Source organism: Pithys albifrons, chromosome 13, assembly GCF_047495875.1.
Source record: "Pithys albifrons albifrons isolate INPA30051 chromosome 13, PitAlb_v1, whole genome shotgun sequence".
Taxonomy (NCBI): Eukaryota; Metazoa; Chordata; class Aves; order Passeriformes; family Thamnophilidae; genus Pithys; species Pithys albifrons.
In genome coordinates, this window is record NC_092470.1 from 18,997,098 (window position 1) to 19,019,119 (window position 22,022).

General features: G+C 41.4%; 1 protein-coding gene across 2 annotated transcripts; it reads left to right on the plus strand.

Moving 5' to 3' along the window:
• Positions 1-331: 331 nt before the first annotated feature.
• CLPX (caseinolytic mitochondrial matrix peptidase chaperone subunit X) lies at positions 332-21,172 on the plus strand. 2 transcript variants are annotated; one of them, XM_071568397.1, is made up of 14 exons: positions 332-457; positions 4,953-5,113; positions 6,533-6,650; positions 11,677-11,831; positions 12,666-12,825; positions 14,063-14,104; positions 14,553-14,729; positions 15,896-16,060; positions 16,363-16,451; positions 16,990-17,154; positions 18,071-18,370; positions 18,502-18,594; positions 18,825-18,931; positions 19,965-21,172. In XM_071568397.1, the coding sequence occupies exons 1-14, from the start codon at positions 391-393 to the stop codon at positions 20,053-20,055; spliced, it is 1,890 nt and encodes a 629-aa protein (XP_071424498.1). In that variant the 5' UTR covers positions 332-390; the 3' UTR covers positions 20,056-21,172. The 2 variants fall into 2 exon arrangements, with proteins under 2 accessions (XP_071424498.1, XP_071424499.1); XM_071568398.1 differs by lacking the exon at positions 14,063-14,104.
• The last annotated feature ends 850 nt before the right edge of the window (positions 21,173-22,022 follow it).

The following is a 22,022-nucleotide window of genomic DNA, read 5'->3' on the forward strand; positions in this document are numbered from 1 at the left end:
TAAAACGTGGCTGTAATAACGTCAAGGTCATGGGTTCAATCCCCTGTGTGGGCCATTGACTGAAGAGCTGGACTCGATGATCCTTGTGGGTCCTTCCAGCTCAGAACAGTCTGGGATTCTGTGACAGTCCCCGGGACGCTGCCGCTCGCAGACTACAACTCCCATAATGCCCCGCGGCGCCTCGTCACCCACTCACTGCCTGGACTACATCTCCCATGATGCTCCGCGCGCAGCTCGCGTTCTTGTCGGGCGGCGCGGCGCGCGTTGCCCTTCGGGATTTGTAGTTCCGCTGTGACGCGCGGCGCCGTGTGACTGGGCGGCGGTACCGGGGCGGGCGGGGCCCAGCGAGGCCTGGTCGGCACCGGGCGGGGGCAGCGGGGCGGCCGCACCATGTCCTGCCACAGCTGCGCCGCCGCCGCCCGCCTGCTCGGCTCCACGCTGCCCTCCGCACGCAGAGGTAACCGCGACCCACCGCCCCGCCGCGGCCCCGAGCGCCGCCCCGGCCCCGCCGCGCCCCTCCCGCGCCCTGACACCACCGCGGCCTTTCGCCGCTTCTTTCCTATCTATTGTTTTTCCCTCTCCTGTTGATCGTTTGCCTGTGCAGCTGTCGGGGATAAGGGGCAGCGGAGCCCTGCGGGTCTGCCCGGGCTGCGGGGATGCAGCAGTGATGCTCGCGGTGCTGCTCAGGGAGTTTAACTAGCTTAGACTTCCTTAATTAGCTTAATTGCACAACCCCTGCCTTTTCCGCAGCCTAAACTTGAGGTGTTTCTTATCGAGGCTTGGTTTCGGTGAGCGAAAAGTAATTATTTATTCCCCACTTTGTATTAGGGCGAGGCTGTGCAAGCCACTGGCTGGAGTTGGAGTGAGGGGTGGGAGTTGAAGTGGTGTTGGGTTTTTAGTGTTTTTTTAGTGTTTTTGTCCTTTTCCGGCTGTTCTGAAGGTGCTGAGAGTTGACAAACCACGTGGTGCCTTTGGGGGTAAAGGCAGAGCACCCCCAAAATGTGTTGAAAATCTCTCTGTGGCCACATTTGTGGCAATATTATTAATTATTGTACCCTTGGCAATGGCCTGATGAGTCAGAGATGATTTATTGCCTTTGAGAGGTGAGTTAACTCGTTGTTCTTGACTTCACATGTTTATCTCAGCTGTCACCTGTGCTGAAAGGTTTAAGCCAGTACTTTCAACCCCAGCCTGTCCTTATACCCACCAAAACCAAACTTTAAAGAGAGTAACGTTCTAATTTCACTTCTGGAATTATATTTATTTTTAATTTGCATTTTTTTTGTCAAAACTAAGATTTCAAAGGGTTATGTGAAAGGACAGATGAGACTAAAACACAGAGTAATACAATTATTTATGCATCAGCTTCCCATGGAAGTTGTTTTTAAAAAATAAGTCTTATTCTGGTGCATTTTTTGGTAACAAATTATATCTTGTGGCAGGTGCTTTGTTTGTTGTTGTTGGTTGGTACAAACTTGAGAGTGTTCAGAGTGTGTGGGACAGTTGAGGCTTCACTTCTGTCACAGTCTTGAGCAACAGATTCTTCCAAGGTACCTGAAGCTTGGCCCAAAAGTCAGTATTTATTTCATCAAGTATCAATTAAAGGTTAATAAGGTGTCAAGGAGCTTCCCCGCCCTTCTTAAGGCACTAATCCCAACCCTTGGGATTGAGTCCAACTTTAGGGGCATATCCTTTAAATTCACTGCTCCAAAAAAACCACCAGTGCCAGGTGTGTCTGAGGGAACTTTGCCAGCTGTGACCTGTTGGGACATTTACCAGGATCTGGATCATTCAGTGGAAGGTGCCAGGCTGGAATGTTTTGTCCTGAAAAACCTGTTTTTGCTCCTGAAAAATCCACCTCTGGACTTATGTGTGCAAGAAACTGGTTGTGACAGTTTTCTTACTGCTTCATTCTGTAATTACACAAAGATATTTTGTCAAAAAACCACCACTCAGACCTCACAGGGATGAGGTTTTCATGCTTGGCCACCAGCTGATGTAGCAGTAATATGGATTTTTTTTCCCTGGTTTTCATGCTTGGCCACCAGCTGATGTAGCAGTAATATGGATTTTTTTTCCCTGGTTTTCATGCTTGGCCACCAGCTGATGTAGCAGTAATATGGATATTTTTTCCCCCTGGTTTAGCCCTCCCAGCTCAGCACTGGTCATGGTTCCACAGTTCACCCCGTGCAGCTCTCAGTGCATTTTGTGTCTCACCAGAACTCTCTGAATTAAAATCAGGGCTCTTTAAGCTCCTGGAACTTCTGTGTTTGTGCTTCCTCCTCTCTCCACAGCCCAAACCTCCCCGTGTTGCAGGGAAAGTTGTGTCACTTTGGGTTTTGTTCAGGGCAGCTCAGGTGCTGGTTGGGTTATTTTAGGGGGTGTTTTCTCAGTTTCTAACCCAAATCTCCCCGAAGGAACCATCTGTGAGGAAAAAGCCTCCAGGAGGGAACAGCCATTGCATTATAAACAGTCCCCAAAGCTTATTCTTTCCTGACAAGTGCTCTTGGCACACGGAGCCTTCGGAATTCTCTGCAGGTTCAGCTGAAAGACCCAACTGCTTGTGGATCCCAGCAGGTGTTTTTAAGTTTTCTGTGCTGTTTTCATAGTTTTCCCCGTGTTGCTTCAACACTCAGCAGAGGAATTCAGGATGGGGAAGCACTTGGATTATTGTCCCTCCCTCACATTTACAGTAATGCAATTAGAGATCTTTAAAAGACTCATTTTCAGTCAGGTTAAAAATAGCTGCAAGTCTTCAGGAATCTTAAGCAGCATCTCAGTAAGAAACCAGCTTCAAATCTCATTTGATGCTGTTGTTTTGGTTGGGACTTTTCAGTGGCCTCTGAGGGTTTTCCTGATAAATTTGGGTTTGTCTTCTTTATTTTCCTCTTTACAGTAGGTGGATTTTCTTATTTTTTTTCTCAATTTTCCTCTTAGAGTAGGTGAATTTTCTTAAATTTTTTACTTAATTTTCCTCTTATAGTAGGTGGATTTTCTTAAATTTTTTTCTTTATTTTCCTCTTTGGGACTTTTGGTTGGGACTTTTCAGTGGCCCCTGAGGGTTTTTCTGGTAAATTTGGGTTTGTCTTCTTTATTTTCCTCTTACATTAGGTGGATTTTCTTAAATTTTTTTCTTTATTTTCCTCTTACATTAGGTGGATTTTCTTAAATTTTTTTCTTTATTTTCCTCTTACATTAGGTGGATTTTCTTAAATTTTTTCTTTCTTTTCCTCTTACAGTAGGTAAATTTTCTTAAATGTTCTCTTTCAGCTGTTTCCTGCTCTTTATTGTCACTGTTAACTTCTTTCAGACTAAATGAACTGTATTCCTCTTGCCACTGTTTTTATTATTTTTTATTATTTTTAGAAGAGTTTTGGAGTTTTCAGTGGGATTCTCTCAGCTCTGTAACAGTGAAACCATTATGATCATTTTTATTATTTTTTAGAAGAGTTTTGAAGTTTTCAGTGAGATTCTCTCAGCTCTGTGGCAGTGACACCATGAGGATCACTTTATTATTTTTAGAAGAGTTTTGGAGTTTCCATGGAATTCTCTCAGCTCTGTAGCAATGAAACCATTATGATAATTTTTATTATTTTTAGAGGAGTTTTGGAGTTTTCAGTGAGATTCTCTCAGCTCTGTAGCAATGAAACCATTATGATAATTTTTATTATTTTTTAGAAGAGTTTTGAAGTTTTCAGTGGGATTCTCTCAGCTCTGTAACAGTGAAACCATTATGATAATTTTTATTATTTTTAGAGGAGTTTTGGAGTTTTCAGTGGGATTCTCTCAGCTCTGTAGCAGTGAAACCATTATGATAATTTTTATTGTTTTTTACAAGAGTTTTGGAGTTTTCCATGCAATTCTCTCAGCTCTGTAGCAATGAAACCATTATGATAATTTTTATTATTTTTAGAGGAGTTTTGGAGTTTCCATGGGATTCTCTCAGCTCTCAGCTCTGTGGCAGTGACAGCATGAGGATCACTCTTTATTATTTTTAGAAGAGTTTTGGAGTTTTCAGTGGGATTCTCTCAGCTCTGTGGCAGTGACAGCATGAGGATCACTCTTTATTATTTTTAGAAGAGTTTTGGAGTTTCCATGGGATTCTCTCAGCTCTGTGGCAGTGACACCACGAGGATCAGCAGGTCTGTCACTGCCGTTGCTGCTGCCCAGCTCTGCACTCAGTGGGGCTCAGAGTCCTTATCAAACCCCCTGAGCAAGTGAGACATTGGCCCTTTAGCTGGGAGGGCTGAGATAGGGATCCCAGGCTGCTGCTGCTGATGGCGAAATCACAAGCCCAACATATGTTGGTTCACGTCACAGCCATGAAGTGCAATCCTGCCCGTGTTGCAAGAGGAGGAAAAGGCTGCTGAGTTTCTCAATGTGGGGTTTTTTCTCATGTTATTTCAGCAAAGTGAAGGTTATACTGCAGTTCCTTGTGCCAAGTAGGACACGGCCTCTGTTTTCCTCAGGACCAGTTTGTTGTCAAGTCCTGCCTGAAATTCCTGAATTTATAGTAAAGTTCCCAAGTGGAAGCCAAATCCAGACGTGCAACCACAGAGTCTGAGACACCCTTTGGTGATTTTTGCATAATAAAGAGGCACTTCAAAGGTCTCTGTCCTCCTCCAGGTGTTGAATTATTTCACAGTAAATGCTGTAAGTTGGTTGTGTTTATCATTCTGAGGATCAGTTTCATGACTGGGATGTTCCCCATTTCATGGGACTCTCAGTTGTTTGGTGACCTGGAATTACTTTTGGGTCATTTTTGGACAGTCCAGGCAGCGTTTAATGAGATGGACATTAAGGTGGTGAAGAGAATTTATTTTGGATAATTGAAATGTGGATGTTGAGCTCTGTTGCCAGAACCTTTGAGCTGCATTTAATCTGGGATTGGGTGGCATTGGGATTAGATCTGGAGTTTTTTAATGTTTAATTGTTGTGGGTTTTCCCCCCAGGTATCTCTTGTGGTCGTTCACGCATCCCTGTCTTAGGAAAACTTGGGACTTTTGAAACTTGTTCCCTAAAACGAATTCCTCTGAGGAACTTTTCAGAAACACCAGCATATTTTGCATCAAAGGATGGTGCAAGCAAGGATGGTTCTGGAGATGGAAACAAGGTAATCTCCCAACATTGACTTTTTCAGTAGTTTATATAAAATATTCCTTAAATTTTTATAATTGGTGATTTTATTCAGTATCATTTTGAAATTTTTGCCAACTCTTGACAACATTTCTGATCCTTCAAATTGCTACGACTGACAGTGAAGAAGAAAAAAATTGTTATGAATTTTTTAGCAGAAAAACATTATAAACATCCCACAACACTTTTCCCAGTTTTATAAATCTGTAAAGAAACACTTGAAAACTTTATAGGATGTTATAAATCCACAACAGGTTTCAGGATCTCAGGGAAGAGTGGAATAAGAATTATTCTCCTTCCAAAGCCTGCTGCTCCCAAGTAGGCTTTTTAAAATAAATTATATATTAATTATATGTATAATATATTTTTAAAATATATTTTAAAATGTTTTTGGTTTTTTAGCACTGATTTGGGAGTTGTGTTAAGCAAGGCAAGTCTGTGAGGACATGAGCTCTATTCCTGTTACTCAGTTATAGTCTATTTTCATCCTGGTTGTTCTCTATAATTATGGTTAATAAACAGCTGCTTCAGATAAATGATTACCTGAGAATAAAACTGCTCTTTAGTCAGCAAATAACATTTTGGGAGTTCACAGGCAATAACTTTGCCTTTGTATGGCTTGTTGTCACTCCTGAGGAATGCCCAGATGGCACAGGTGTGTGCTGAAGGTTCATTAAAAAATAAATAAAGAAGATAAATTTAATACAATTTGTTTTCTTGATAAGGGTTGTGAGGAGAAATGAGCAGGCAAGGAAGGTTTATAAAAATGGGGAACTGCCTTAGAAAAGGGAAGAGAGATCTTTGCTGTTTCCTAAAATACAACTTTTTTTAATCAAAGTATGAAGTTCTAAGAAAAGTTCTTGAACCAGTAAACAGGGTAACATGGAGAAAGACAAGTAAGACTCTGCCTTAGAAGTAAAAAATACAGGATTTCCAAGCAATTTGAGGTGCTTATTTTAGCACAGATATAGCACCTGTTAAAGATGTGAAAACAGCTGTGGCTTCAGAAACCCTGAGCATCAACACAGCTGAGGTAATAAAATTGCTCTCTAAATATGATTTTTCTTCTTCTCTGGCTTTAAAACATTGAAATACACCATTAAAACATTCTTGGCCCAGTTTACCTGGTTATTGCTGTAGTGCCAGGGTACCAGTTCTAATGTAGGCATGGGAAACCTTTTCCATGGGCATCCAAAACTGGCAGACCTGGGAAACTCAGATGTGTCTACACTGCTGGGCTTGTTTTCAGAGCCTTTAAAAATCCTGACAATAATAATAATTATTTTGTCATTCAGCAATGCAATATTCAGATTACTGGATTCTGTAAGCACAGTGCTAAATGCCTGCTGTACCAGCTCCATTGTTTGAGGGCTAATTGTCTGGAAATCTCTTTTAGAAATCTGTTGGAGAGGGTGGGAGTAAAAAGTCAAGCTCTGGAAACTCTGGGAAAGGAGGGAACCAACTGCGCTGCCCGAAGTGTGGAGACCTTTGCACACACGTGGAGACCTTTGTGTGTAAGTGCTCATTAAAACTTCCTTCATTAAGACACAAATGTGGCTTTGCTTGTGATCTGTGATAGGTAAGTTTTAGCCTACCTAGTTGTGTGATGCCAGGAATCTTGTTGTGCTTAATTTGGCCCTGTTGGGTGTAATCATTTATTGTCTTTTCAGGAATATTTGTGTAATTCCCATGATGTGGGAATATGGTTGAGCAATTCAGATTGGAGCTTTGAGTGTGGAGTTTTAAAATAGTCTGTTCCATTTTATGCATAAATCACACCATTTTAACCACTGATACTTCTTTCTATTATATAAATATATACATGCATACATATATATATATATATACACACACACACACACAGATATATATATATTTGTAATGTCTGTCCTCTCTTTCCTAAATAATAAAACTTTAATCCTGCATGTCCTGTAACCAAAGTGCTTATCCAGCAGAGGAATTACTGACAGATGGATTACTGGAACAGCCTTCTGTGGCAAAGTCAGACCCATAATACATTCCAACAGAAGTCCAACTAGAAAATCCAAAAATGCCTGTTCTCCAGCAGCAATAGCTGCTCTTTCTTGGAAGTATAATCCAAATTAATGCCAGTTATGCTTTAGGTTCTATCAGACTTGAAGATATTTCATGTTATCTCAGCACTAATGAGACCAGCTTAGAAAACAGTTGTCAGAAAGCAAATGCCCATTGTTGCTTGGTGGGGCTCAAGGGGGAGGTATCAAGTCATAATCAGACTTGTGCACTAAGAGGCTTAAGACAAGGTCAGCATAAACCTGTTCAGGAGTTGTTAATGTCACAAACAATGAGGGGATGTGCTGGTATTTGCTGCTGCTCATATAAAATGCTGTTTAAAATGATCAAAAGTCATGAATCACAAGACAAGTCTCTAACAACAATGTATTTATTTGTGTTAGATAAAATGCTTAGCCCTCAGTTACTTCTTGGGGTTTTTTTCCCCTCAGAAACAAGGCTGTTTTTCTAGTTTGTTTGAAACTATAGGCAACAATGTGTTCTGCAAAACCTGGCCCTGGTCTGTGGGACTGGAAATATGATCCTGACTGGTGTTCAATATGTTGGTCTCTCCCTGGAGTGGGTGTGGTTGGAAACAGTGGAAGAATTTTCAAGCTCATTTACCTTCTCATGATTCATGGATAGGCAGAGTCATTTTGAAACTCTCTCACTTCACTGGGGTGTTTCCCTTGGTCCTGGAGTTTGTACTTTTATCTGGAAGTACATCCAGGCATTGCCCTGGAATGATCACTGTGTGTCCCTGGAAAGCAGAGATGTGATTTATTACTTTGTCAGTGTTGCTGGGGATATTTAAACATGCTCAAAACTTTCTTAGGAAGAGGATTTATTCACACTAACATTATGGGAGAAAATGTCTGATATATACAATCTAAAATTCACAATTAGTGAGTCCATTTCAGTTGCAGATTCAGAATGGCTCAGGTTCTGTAAACAGCTTGGGACTGAAACCCAATTTTATCCAAAATTCCTGCAAGTCATGGCCAAGTTTCTCTGGACTTTTCTGGTTTAGTCTGTTCATTTGGGTACTCTGTTTCCCAGCCAAACTGTCTGAAGCAGCTTGAAAAACAAGAGGTAAGCTCTAATTATCTTAAAAATTATCTGAAAAATATAAAAATAATAAGGAAAAAATCTGTCCCATTCTGCCCCAAATGAATTGGGTTGGAACACTTGGAAATTGGGTTGCAGGTTGTATTAAACCTACAGTAACTTGATTTTTTTAGATAAGCTTTTGATGTTGCTTAGTCAGGGAAAAATGATGAATTTGCTCAGTTCTGGTTTGAATTACCAACCTAAACAGGCTTAAATAAATATCTAAAGCCAAAGGAAAACATGCAATTAGCATTTGTTTCAGATTAAGTGTTAGATTTCCAGCCATTTTGAGAGAAGTAGGGAGACAAAATATTGAATAAAATATTGAATAAAAATATTGAATAAAAGCCACATTCATTAGTGAATTAATTGCCATTGAGTGGCAGTGTGACAGGCTGGTCCTCCAGTGGAGTTTGATTTTGATGAGGCTTCACTTTGTGTCTGCAAATCTTGCCCAAGGATTTGCCTGGCAATGGTTTCCAGTAATTAACAATGAAGGGCAAAGACGCTGCAAACAGAAAATCATTTTGCTCTGACCTCCTTCCTCAGCAGTTCCTGTGTTGTTGTGGGTTGTGAAAGTCTGTAAGGAGTTTGTGATCAGTGAAATAAGACACGAGCTCAGATGTGGAGTGAAATCCAATCTCTGGAAAGCTGATTGGCATAAGAAGCTTTATTTAGATGCTGCTTTTACTGTCTCCACCTGATGCCATCAGGCTGCTCCACCCTCCAGAGCAAGACCTGCCTGCTACTGTACATACCCAGCTCCCCTGCTGCCTTTTTCCTGCTGATTTTTTTTTTATGTTACAGCAGTTTGATAGTAGCCCATTATCTCAACCCTCTGAGTGTGTTTAAGATTAATCCTCTGATTGTTTTGGTTTCCTGTGCTGTAAAAGCCCAGCCTTTCTCTTCAGCAAGGTCAGCTCACACAGACTTCAGAAATCCCTCTGGGGTAACGTTGCCTGATTAAAAACAACATTTGACTTGCATTTTGGCACACTGTAAATATTTGCAGACATCTTAAATGACAGGGGTGTAACTTGATGTGAAGGTTCTTTGCTGTGCATGACATTGTTCAGGATTGTCTAAGTTGCCTGCAATTTTGGCTGCTCAGATTTAGGGAGATAACAGGACTTAAACTGGGTGTCCTTGTATTTCAGAGCCAATTTCCCAAATATTTTGTTCTGTTAAAGCTCATGTTGATATTTTTCCCTGGAGTGTTGTGACAGGTGAGAGAAACTGCCCAGTCTTGTGTTTGATAACAAAGTCTCCTCCCCAAGGCACCCCAGGCATCAGTTTCTCTGTAACTACAAGCCCTATTGGTCTTGCTGAAAATTAGAAAATTTATAGTAACCTTCCTTTGTGCTGCTTGAATTCATTGATAATTATACTCAATATTTTTAGTGAAATATGTTTTAAAGATGCACAATAGTGCTGTTATACCCCTCTCTTTATTTTCTGTCTTTTTAACCATTCCTGTGGATCTATAGAGGGAGCAACTATGCCTGTGGCTATTCCATCTTAAATAAAGCTTTATATAAGGAAGGGCCACAGCCTCGTGGCTCTGTAGTCATCAGGAGTACCAGAGGTGTTTTGAGAGAAAGGTTGGGTTGGGTTTTTTGTTGCTAAGTAATAGTTATGTAAAAGGAGTGGTGCACACAAGTGGATCTCCATCCAGGCAGATAACAGCAATTGGGGAGGTTGCCAGGAGAACTTTCAAGGTTGTTACACAAATTTTCTTTGGACTAGAGTTAATAAAGCTGTGAGGATCCCTGTATTAGGTGCTGCACTCTTAAAAGAATCCACTGGCAGTGCTTATCCAGGTGTAATGTGGGATTAGTAGTAAGAAAACCCCACCCACTGCTCTTCTGCTGATGCCAGCTTGGTGGAAGCAACAACAAGCTATAAATAAGCAGCTTGTTTATTGCTAAAGGGTGTTATTGCAATCAGCTGGTGCTACAGTGGGCAGGCCATTCTCTAAAAACTTTCCATGATTTCAGGTTGGACATTGCAGTTTTTCATGTGGTTGCTTTACTACGTTTACTCTGCTTTTAATTGAATGCATTTACTAACATAGTTACCTTAAATCAGTCCTGTTGCACATGATTTGCATTTCAGAGCACAGTAATATGTTTAGAAAGGATCTAATCTGAATTACAAATACATTTTATTTTTATTACTTAAACTTTACTTTTCCAAAGTCAAAGAGAAGCAGTGCAGGTTCTCATTTTCAGGCTTTTGAAACCAATCTTTGCAGGCAACATGATTTCTTGGGACAGAGTTCACAAAGTCAGCAGGAGGACGCGTCAGCTTTTGGAATTTGAAAGAAATTTGTTCTACTGTTGACAGTGAAAATAAATAAGCAGAAGATCTTGCAAAACATCAAAGTGCTGCTGGGTCTGTTGCATCCCACAGCTGCCTCTGGGTGGGATGAGCCCTTTGTGTGACCCCATCTCTGTCCTGGGCTTGGGAGACTCGAGCCCGATCCACAGTGTTCCAAAGCCAGTGGGATGCAGCACCAGGAGCTGCCAGAGCAGCCTTTGATATTCTAGATTGCTTCCCCACACTGCAGCCTGTCCTTAACCACAGTGTTTTATTTTGCTGCTAGTTTGAAACTAAGAAACAATTCCTGCATAAAGCCCTCATTAATTTTGCCTCTGTGAGGTGCAAGGTTTCCTCTCGAGTGTGGTGCTACTGGAGAAGCATCACACAGATTTCTGCTTTTTAATCCCTTGTTTGGTTGCTGCCCTGTGCTGTGACTCTTTGGACAAACTGTATTCCCTCTGTGTCAGATTTCATAGGTCAATAATTGCTTTGAAATCTGAAGTGAAGGAAGGGGAAGGGTTGTGCAAACACAGAGTGGCTGTGCTGCCTCCCAGGTGCTTTTCCTGTGGGATGAACTCGGGCAGTTCAGTGAAGAGCAACGAGGCTGGTGAAGGGACTGGAGCACAAGTGCTGTGGGGAGAGGCTGAGGGAGCTGGGGGTGTTTAGCCTGGAGAAGAGGAGGCTCAGAGGTGACCTCAGCACTGTCTGGAACTACCTGAAGGGAAGTTCTGGCCAGGTGAGGGTTGGTCTCTTCTCCCAGGCACTCAGCAATAGGACAAGGGGGCACGATGGGCTCAAGCTCTGCCAGGGGAAATTGATGTTGAAGATCAGGAAAAAATTCTTTCCAGAGAGAGCAATCAGGCATTGGAATGGCCTGCCCAGAGAGGGGGTGGATTCCCCATCCCTGGAGGTTTTTAAACTGAGCTTGGCCGTGACATGATCTGGTAAAGGGACTGGAGTTGGACCAAGTGTTGGACTTGATGATCTGGGAGGTCTTTTCCAACCCAATTGATTCTATGATTCTATGAATGCTCTCAAAGCAATTCCTCTGACCACTTTGTTTCACCTCTTCTGCAGCTTCCACCCGTTTTGTGAAGTGTGAGAAGTGTCACCATTTTTTTGTTGTACTGTCAGAGGCAGACACAAAAAAGAGCATCATCAAAGAGCCCGAGTCAGCAGCAGAGGCTGTGAAATTGGCATTCCAGCAGAAGCCACCACCTCCACCCAAAAAGGTATTTGTGTTCCTGATTCCACTCTGGGTCCCCCTGTGTTCCAGCAATGCTTCACTTCACCTGCATCAGGTGTGCAAAGGCTGCTGTGGCAGAGCAACAACTGAGAAAGGTGATTAGCTCCAGATTAAACCCTTGAAAGCTGATTAAACCTTTGAAAGCTGTGTGACCCAGTAGAGCAGTGATAAAGGGAACAAGTAGATCCAGGGAAAGTATTTGGGCTTGTTTCCCTCTACCTTTGTCTGGTGACTCAAGTCCTGTACCTTTGTTTTCCCCTGTGACCTGAGGGTAATCTCACCAACCAGAGTATCTTTTATTTCCTGCTATGGCCTTACATTCTGCATCCTTATTTTAGGAGCTTCTTCTGCAGCTGCAGAGCCTTTAGTTTGGCCTTTAGGTTGGGGTGAGAGCTGTGGCTGATTAACTTGTGGCCATGACCCCCCTGAAATAATTTGATTTCCCTCTACCAATTAGTGAGGGAGTTTTTTCTGTTTCTGGTGGACTGTCATGGTCTCTGAAGCTGCACTTGCCTTCTGGATAGGCCTTTTTTAAGAAATTAAGTATTCTTGAAATTTCTGTTGCTCCTACAAATTTGGGTGAAGGTGACTGTGTTGACATGTTAGTAGGGCAGAACTGACACACAATATGATTGTGTAAGGGCCATGTTTTTTAAGTAAACTTATCAACAGGAAGATATTTTGTATTTTAGGTGATGGGTTTCTGTTTCTCAGGTCTGTAATGGTTGGTTTAGACCAAAGTTCATCTTTGGCACAGTTCATCTTTTCTTCCTGCTGCAAGGTGGTTAAGAAATGTTACTAAGACTGAATTATTTTTCAGATTTACAACTACCTCGACAAATACGTTGTTGGTCAGTGTTTTGCCAAGAAGGTGCTTTCAGTTGCTGTGTATAATCATTACAAGAGGATCTACAATAACATCCCAGCTAACCTGAGACAGCAAGCAGAAACTGAAAAGCAGACTTCTTTAACACCAAGAGGTTTGTATGATGTTTGATATTTCTCTGGTCAAATAAAACTTACCATTTCAGGTCCCTAACTTAATAAATCTGAGAAAGGTTTTTATTTACTTTGACACTACATATTCTGTAATTGAAGTGATCTAAAGAAATTTCTATTAAATTTAATTTTCACTGTAAACTTCTGTGATGTGTTTAAATGGTAATCCAGAAGGTTTATGGTGCCTGAGGTGTTGCCTCCTATATTAAATGTTTATCCCTTTTTACTGATACATATTATTAGGTATTCTCCTTTAACTTTCTGGAGTGAGCCTCCTAAATTTTTCTTTCTAATCTCATTTACTGCTTAACAGTAAATCTGCTGCTTAATCTACAAGCAACAGTGCAGATCAGGAAGGTGATATTTTGCATAGGTAAATGGATGAGTGCTTAGATTTCTACCCTCAGCTGCTGCATCCAGTGCAGCATCCAGTGGTCACCACAGTATTGTTCCATGTCCAGCAGGTGTAGATGGAGTTACTCCTGGCAGACTTTCCCTACTGAGTAAGTGTGTAGCTATGTTGATCTAATTTATTTTTAGAAGTAGGATTAAGTTACCATCTCTGACTCAAAGTGTGCCTTGGGTGGTTTGTTTTTGTTTTGTTTTGTTTTTTAAGGTGTTTTGTTCTGCCTTGCAAAAAACATCATGTTAAGCAAACTGAAATCTTTACTTTTTGAATTTCCATAAAGAAGACTTTAAATTAAGGAGGGAATATCAGTAGCACTGCTGTGGTAATTGTGGGAGAGCAGTTGTGTGCCTGGCACTGGGCAGTTCCTGGCCCTCCACAGGGAGATAACAGGGTGCATTATTTAGAGAGACTGACAGGGAATGTTCATAACAGAGTGTACTTTGAAATATCTAAAATCTTGCATTGTAACACTCAGATAGAAATGGGAGAGTTCAAGGAAGCCTTTTAAAACCAAAATTATATTATTGCATTTCCCCCCCCTTCTGTAGGTGATTTTAAATTGAAAATCTAATCAGAGGTAATAGATTGTTGCTGTTTTAACAAGTAGAAGGCTTGCAGTCGTTTTAAAAACATGCTAATTGGGGTGTGGGTTAGTTTGGACAACAATAAAAACTAGTTCAAGTGGGGATTTCTTGTTAGAAATACATTCCTAGACAGTGGTGAGATGTATTCAGAAGAGGGCAAGAGGTGGAGATCTATAAGCTTTTATAAACTTATTTTTTTATTACTGTTTTCATCCTCTCTCTTAGAATTAGAAATCAGAAGACGGGAGGATGAGTACAGATTTACAAGTAAGTGAACTCTCTCCTCGTGTCCTCCTCTGCAATACCTGCTCTTGATGTTCCTCTAGAATAGTCTCCAGTGACCAGCTTGAAATGCTGAGTGAAATCCAGTTCTTTTTCATCACCATTTGGGTTCATTTCTTCTCATATGTCAAAAAATTATAAAAAATTACAGTTAAAATGAGTTAATTTGCAAGGACTGAAAATTTGTTTTTTTAATGTAGAGGAGTATTTTTAGGTGATCTACTGTACCACTGGAAATTCTTTTCATATATACCTGTGCAAAACCACGTCTGGGACTCATGTTTTGGTAATAATTGTGCCATATTTCTGTAAACTTCTGCACAGAGAGAATCCCAGACTGGCAGAACAGGCCAGCAGAGCCAAGCTGTGTTTGTGTGTTCAAGGCAATGCCAGACCTTGCTGGTGCTCACAGTGCTGTTGTTGTTCTCCTCAGAACTGCTGCAGATTGCTGGGATCAGCCCCCATGGGAATGCTTTGGGAGCATCAATGCAGCAACAAATGAACCAGCAGATACCTCAGGAAAAACGGGGAGGGGAAGTGCTCGATTCGCCCAACGACGACATAAAACTTGAAAAAAGTAATATTTTGCTGCTTGGACCAACTGGATCAGGTACACAGCTGCATGTTTTTATGGTGTCACGTTTTTCATGGAACTTGTGGTTAATGAGTGATTTTCTTTTTCTGTGATTATTCCAAGTTGGTGTATAAAAAAACCCTAAACTGAATTTCCAACTGGGATTTCAGTGCTTTTGTGCTGTGTTAACACACTGAGCTAAGTGGCCTTAAAAAGGAAGCAGCTGTAGTTATTTGGTTTTCTTTATTTTTCCTATTTTTAATGCCTATATTTACTGACTGAATAAAAGGTGCCACTTTGACTAACCTGGAATAAAATCCATTTAATAATTTCTCTGCTTTAACTGGCAAGCTGAGATGCTGCAGTTAAAAAGTGTTGTTTTACCTCTGGGACAGATCAGCTGCAGGGAAAGAAAAATTATATTGTGTGTTCGTAAGAAGTGGGAGTGTTTGTGCTGAAGTGATGGCATTTTGCAGACTGTTTGGGAGAACATTCACTAAATAATATTTTAATTCTGTTTCTTCCCAACTTCAAAGCAGGAGCAATTGGACTTTGCACTGCACCCTGGGTGTCTGCAAAGGACTACTGATTTATTTAATCTTTAAACTCTGCAAGTACATGTGTTCTGGTTTTTAAATTGTGTGACATTTTATTTGTGACACTGTGTGCATTTCAAGCTGCCTTAAACGTGTTACTATTCAACCAAAATCAGAAATACAGCTTGCCAATGTAAAAACCAATGGTTATGAAAAATATCTCCCTTGGAAAATGTTCTTATGTGAATGTATGAACGTGCTGGCATCGTTTGGAATGTCTAATAACAGCAGTGATGATCCTGTGGTAAATTCAGGAATGGTTTGGGTTCGAAGGGACCTCAAAGCCCATCCAGCTCCACCCCCTGCCATGGCAGGGACACCTCCCACCAGCCCAGGGTGCTCCAAGCCCTGTCCAACCTGGCCTTGGACACTCCCAGGGCTGGGGCAGCCACAGCTTTTCTGGGAACCTGTGCCAGGGCCTGCCCACCCTCACAGGGAGGAATTTCTTCCTAATATCTCATCTAAACCCACCCTCTTTCAATTTAAACCCATTCCCCCTTGTCCTATCTCTACATGCCCTTGTTAAAAGTCCCTCTTCAAATATTTGGATTTGAGTGCTCTCGAGACATCCGTGGCAGCTGTAATGTGCAGTGTTCATTTTATCAGGTAAAACCTTGCTGGCTCAGACTCTGGCTAAATGCCTGGATGTGCCCTTTGCTATCTGTGACTGCACTACCTTGACCCAGGCTGGTTATGTTGGAGAAGACATTGAATCTGTCATTGCAAAGCTCCTGCAAGATGCCAACTACAATGTAGAAAAAGCCCAGCAAGGTAAACTTTTACTGTATGTTATTTTTGCTTAAATGCTCAAAACTTTTGAGACCACCAGTGTTACAGTAATTTATATGCATGTACCTGAATTTTAATGCTTTAAATCAGACAGAATAAACCTGAAATGAGCTCTGTCTTGTACTTTTTTTCGTGTCCATAGTTGGATGAAATTGCACCATTTTTGCAGTCTACAGTATGGAGACAGAACAGAGTCCTGCTCTCTTAAATTACGTTATTCCCTGTAAATTCTTGCTTCTCTTAAGGAGTGGGATCTTCCTTAAATCCATTTTCTGTGCCTGCAGGAATTGTCTTTCTGGATGAAGTCGATAAGATTGGCAGCGTCCCTGGTATCCACCAGTTACGAGATGTTGGAGGAGAAGGTGTTCAACAGGTAAATATTTCCTGGAGTGGTTTTTACTTCTTTAGTGAGCAGCCCATGGAGTGGACATATCCTGTCATGTGTCAAACAGCAGAGGAGTGTACACAGTCATAGTTCCTCAGTTCTTTAGTTATTCACCTTTGAAACCCTCACCTTTTCCCTTGACTTTGTTCATTGGAAAAAGTAAAAGCAATCTGAGAATGGCTTCATTGAAATGCTTCCATTGAAATGTGTCTTTTTTAGGATTCAGGCAGTGAATTGCATAATGTAGGTAAGAGCATTTCTCATTTTACAAAAACTCTCAAGGCAACTCATCACTGGGTACTGCTTGTAATGTCACAGTGGGAGTCAGGTTAAGGAACAATTTTTGTCCTTGACTTGAATTCTCATATGGAAAACTGATTTCTTTAGGCACTTACTGTTACTATAAAGGTATAAGGAAACAAAATATCTAAGTACATCTGTGAAGATGAGCTCAGCATGATGTGCCCTCTTACATGATGCTGCACAGGAATTGTTTTTTATTGCATATTTCTTCTTTCCTTCTTAGGGCTTGTTAAAATTACTCGAAGGCACAATAGTAAATGTTCCAGAAAAGAATTCTCGTAAACTACGTGGAGAAACGGTGCAGGTTGACACAACCAACATCCTCTTTGTAGCTTCTGGTGCTTTTAATGGTCTTGACAGAATTATCAGCAGGAGGAAAAATGAAAAAGTGAGTGCATCAGGCTGTGTCTGAGCTGAAAAATCATCATCTTAATAACCCTTCATAGTACTGACTTCTGAAGGTTTTGCTGTATTTGTAAACACACTGAAATTGCTTTTTTGAGCAAATGGTGCTAAAAACTGTCATCATCTTAAAACACCTGGTCATGCAGTTCACTGTGTTGTAAATTGATGTCTGGGACTGACTTCTTCTGAGTGCAGCTTTCTGGCAAAATGTGCACCCTGTTTCTAATTTGACTGAAGATCAAAATATTGTTCACATTAATTTTCATGTAAGCATAAACTTACCTGCATTTTCTTTATTTATGAAGTGTCACTGCTATTTGTAAACTTACCTGGACATGTTACTAACCTTTATTTTAAAAAAAAACTTTTCTTAGGCTGATGTATTGATCTTTCACTGAGGGATTCACTGTTATAAGAGCTTGATTGTGTAGAGTTTTATTTTAAGTAGTTTCCTGAGCTTGAACTACCTGAAAGGATGTTGTAGCCAGGTGGGGATTGGTCTCTTCTCTCAGGCAACCAACAGGAGAACAAGAGGGCACAGCTTGAGCTCTGCCAGGGTAGGTTTAGGTTGGATATCAGAAAGAAGTTCTTTACAGAGAGAGTGGTCAGACACTGGAATGGGCTGCCCAGGGAATTGGTGGATTCCCCATCCCTGGAGGTTTTTAAGATGAGATTGGCGTGGCACTGAGTGCCATGATCTGGTGATCACAGTGGGGTTGGACCAAGGCTTGGACTGGGTGATCTCAGAGGTCTCTTCCAACCCAGCTGATTCTATGAATTAATATGTAATGTCATGATCAGTCACTCCAGATGTTTTAGTTACACCTGGAAAGTAATTTATTTACACCAAGAAAACTCAGCTATTGCAGTTCTGTAAGCAGAGCATGTTTGTTTTGCAGTATTTGGGCTTTGGGACACCCTCTAACCTGGGGAAGGGCAGAAGGGCTGCAGCAGCTGCCGATCTCGCCAACATAAGCGGAGAGTCGGACCCCCAGGAGGACATCGAGGAGAAGGACCGGCTGCTGCGCCACGTGGAGGCCAGAGACCTCATCGAGTTTGGGATGATCCCCGAGTTCGTGGGGCGCCTGCCCGTGGTGGTTCCTCTGCACAGCCTGGACGAGAAAACCCTGGTGCGGATCCTCACCGAGCCCCGGAACGCTGTGGTTCCGCAGTACCAGGCTCTGTTCAGCATGGATAAGGTTGGAGTTCTTACTTGATGACTCCTCAGTGTTTGTGTTTATAAGCACAGTGGTGTTTTCAGTAATGCCTGTGCTCCACACACTGAGTTATAAATGGAGTAATTAACTGGACTTACCTTTTCTCTGTGTAGTGTGAATTAAACGTAACTGAGGATGCACTGAAGGCCATAGCCAGACTGGCCCTGGACAGAAAAACTGGTGCCAGAGGTCTTCGATCTATAATGGTGAGTAAATTAAGTCTTACATAAAGTGAATGAAACCCTCTGAACTTGTATATGTGGACCTAATCATGCCAGTTTTCAGTCTAAACCTCATTTATTCTGGCTCTTATATGGGTACAATAAGTCTTTGTAAAACTCCAAGAAGACTCTGTAACTCTGAAAATCACTTGCTGACCATATTGTCACATAGAAGAGGGTATATAGAAATATTTTTTCCTCTTATTTTCTTGTAGGAAAAGCTGCTGCTGGAGCCCATGTTTGAAGTGCCCAATTCTGACATCGTATGTGTGGAAGTTGACAAAGATGTAGTAGAAGGCAAAAAAGAGCCAGGATACATTAGGTAAAACTGTAACAGAAGTAGCAGAACAGGCCAGTAATACAGCTAGACAGGAATTCTGGTGGGATAAACACAAATCCATGCACAAACCCTAAAAAAGATCCATTGCTCTGTATATTGTACACAACTGAATTAGTACCTGATCTGTCCTAGAGACCTTGGATTTATACTGCCTTAGTTTTTAAACAGAAATATAAAAATAAACATGTATGAGGTTACTTTAATGCTTTTATGTGTGAATATCTGTAGAAATAAAAGTAAATTATAAGCTAACAGTAAAAATCTGAAGTTTGATTGTGACTGTACTGAAATTTCTGAAATGGAACTGGTTTCTTCCCCCTACTTTTTACCACTGAGGTGGGTTTTTTAATACAAGCTCCAGGCTGCTGCAGTTTTCTGCATCACTCTTGAGCAGTGGAAAGCCACAAAGGCACATGTATTGATTTGCTTAACTCTTGTTAAAATAATCAATTGTATCTAGTAGTGTAGTAGTAATGATGTGGAATGCTGAAAGCACTGGACCAATCTGGGTTAAAAGGAAACAATTTTAGTGCACAGCAGATGGAGTTGAGAGGGAATGGGTCTGGTTAAAAACAGGTTGAAAAGTTACTTCCTGAATTTCAGGTCTGAAATTCAGTAACTCTCTCTTGGATTCTGCCCCTGCCAAGGTGCTTGGAGTGACTTTCTCCACTGAGGTGCCCGTGCTCATCTGTCTGTGCTGGAGCTTGGCTGGTGTCTCAGGGGATGGTGGGAGTGGAAAGTACCACACTGATGGCTTTGAGTCGTTTCATAGAGCATCAGAAATGTTTAATTGATTGATTAAATCAAACAGCCTGCTGAAAATCGGAAGGTTAATTGAATTCAGTTAATCAGACTCTGTACTGGTGGTGCTGTAAATGTGCACAGCTCCATTCCCAGATCAGAAGGTCAGAACTTTTGTCATGGAGCAGTTTGCAGGTTCAACATTTGCCAGAACTTCTGGAAACTGTTTTTTTTCTCAGTTTCTGAGGGATCTGATAATTTGTTTTAATTCCAGGGCTCCCACTAAGGATTCATCTGAGGAGGAGTATGACTCTGGCGTGGAGGAGGAAGGCTGGCCCCGACAGGCAGATGCTGCAAACCATTAAACACTGTCAGAATGTTCACCTGCATAAAAAGCTCCCTTGGTCCTTTCCTTACGGTTGCCTCTGGCTTCAGGCTGATCCTGAGGGATTGGATCTGTCTCAGATACGATACATGATGAGGAACTTTATCAGCTGAATCAGATCATGTATTTTATTGCAGCATCACCTTGATTGGATGGACATGGTGTGGACTGGGATGGCATAATGTTCAAATATGAATTGTATATTACACTCATTCAATTAAAATGCATAGCAAAATACAGCAGCACCCGCACTGCTCCTGGCAGAAACTAAACCAGCAGTGCAGGTGCTGCCAATACTTAGATTTTACAATAATGTTACTCTGCAAATGGGAAATGAAAATTAATAATTAGTAGAGGGTGAGTAAACTGTCTTATCTCCTCTTATGGCTCACAGGGGTTGGTTCAGGTCAGTGTTAGATTCCTGCTGGTGTTTGAAACCCGGTGGGTGCTGGAGTGACTTGTTACATTGGTGGGGGAGGAAGCCCTTTGGAAAAGCTGGGACACACTTTGACACTTTTGGGAGGTTCTGCTGAAATGTGACACTGGGTTGTTACAGTAATTTGAATATCGAATAATACCCTTCACGTGTCCATTGGGAGTTGAGCTTTGGTCACCTTGGGTACTGTGAGAGAAGGTGAAGTCAGTCATTTGTTAATTCTCCAGAGGGGTAAACAAGGTTCCTGGGAAGAAGCAGCAAAACCATCTGAATTTGGACGAGAAGTCGCCATAAATTTTTAAATATTAATGTTCTAATATAGTACATTTTGTTTAACATATTGGAACTATCATGCATCAATTTTTTGGTGCCAGCTATTTGCCCAACCTATCTTATAATGTTAAGAGATGAAAGAAGTAAATGTATAATATTTTTGCTGTAATCAGTAGTGATTGTTCACATGACACAGTGCTTTTTAAGTTATATTCTCTAGTATTGCATCTTGTGGGTTTGTCTTTGATTTTTCGTCTCACAGCAGAGTGATTCTCCCTCTTCTGTTCTCCACCAAAATGAATTTAATCCTTTAGGAAAGTCTTTGTAAAAACACTAAAGGACCTGTATGTTTTTGCTTTGTTTCAGGAATTAAAATTGTCGCTTACAACTTTGGTTTCTCCTTCAGTGATAACGTGGACTTGAGTTTTCCTAAAATTTTAATTCACTCTATTTAAATAAAACTTTTCCTTCTTTTCAGTCTAGTGAATGGTTTAGGACAGGAAAGGATACTGAAAATCCATTGACCCCATTTTTGTTGTTAATTTTTGTCATGTAAATTTTATGTAGTGCTGATGTTCTTCCCTAGCAAGGGCATGACCTGCAGTCGTAGCCATGTGCAACAGATACTTCCCTTAGGATTTCAGGGGTTTTTAGGTTAAATGACCCGCTCATGGTTCAGAAAAAGCTGCCTTTGAAGGTGAGAACATTTCTAGCTTAGTCCCCCTGAAATGGGAATATGTGGTGAACTATCTGTAAGTGCATCCTCACTTTCCTTTTTGTAGAGTGGAAAAAATAGAACAGCTTTTAATTCTGAATCCTTTAGCTCAAATCCTTTTTTAAACAGATTGCAAAAAACAAAAACCCACGACATTTTAGGCGAAACTGTTCAACAACTTAGTTTTGAAAGTTGTTTGGAATTCTGTAACCAAGAACTGTTTTTAAGGAAACAAACAATGCCGTGTAACTACAGTTTGTACTTCACCTCTGGCGTTTGAATAAAAGCGAATATTCAAGCAGCGGGCCCTTGTCATCCCTCACGCCACCCCCAGATATTTGAAGTTTTAGGGGTAGTTCTTGAAACTTATTTTTTTTAAATTAAGGGGAGCGCGAGGCGGGCGGCGGCGGGTCCTCCGGGCCGCTGGGCGGCGCTGTGGTGTTTGGTCCTCCGGGCCGCTGGGCGGCGCTGTGGTGTTTGGTCCTCCGGGCCGCTGGGCGGCGCTGTGGTGTTTGGTCCTCCG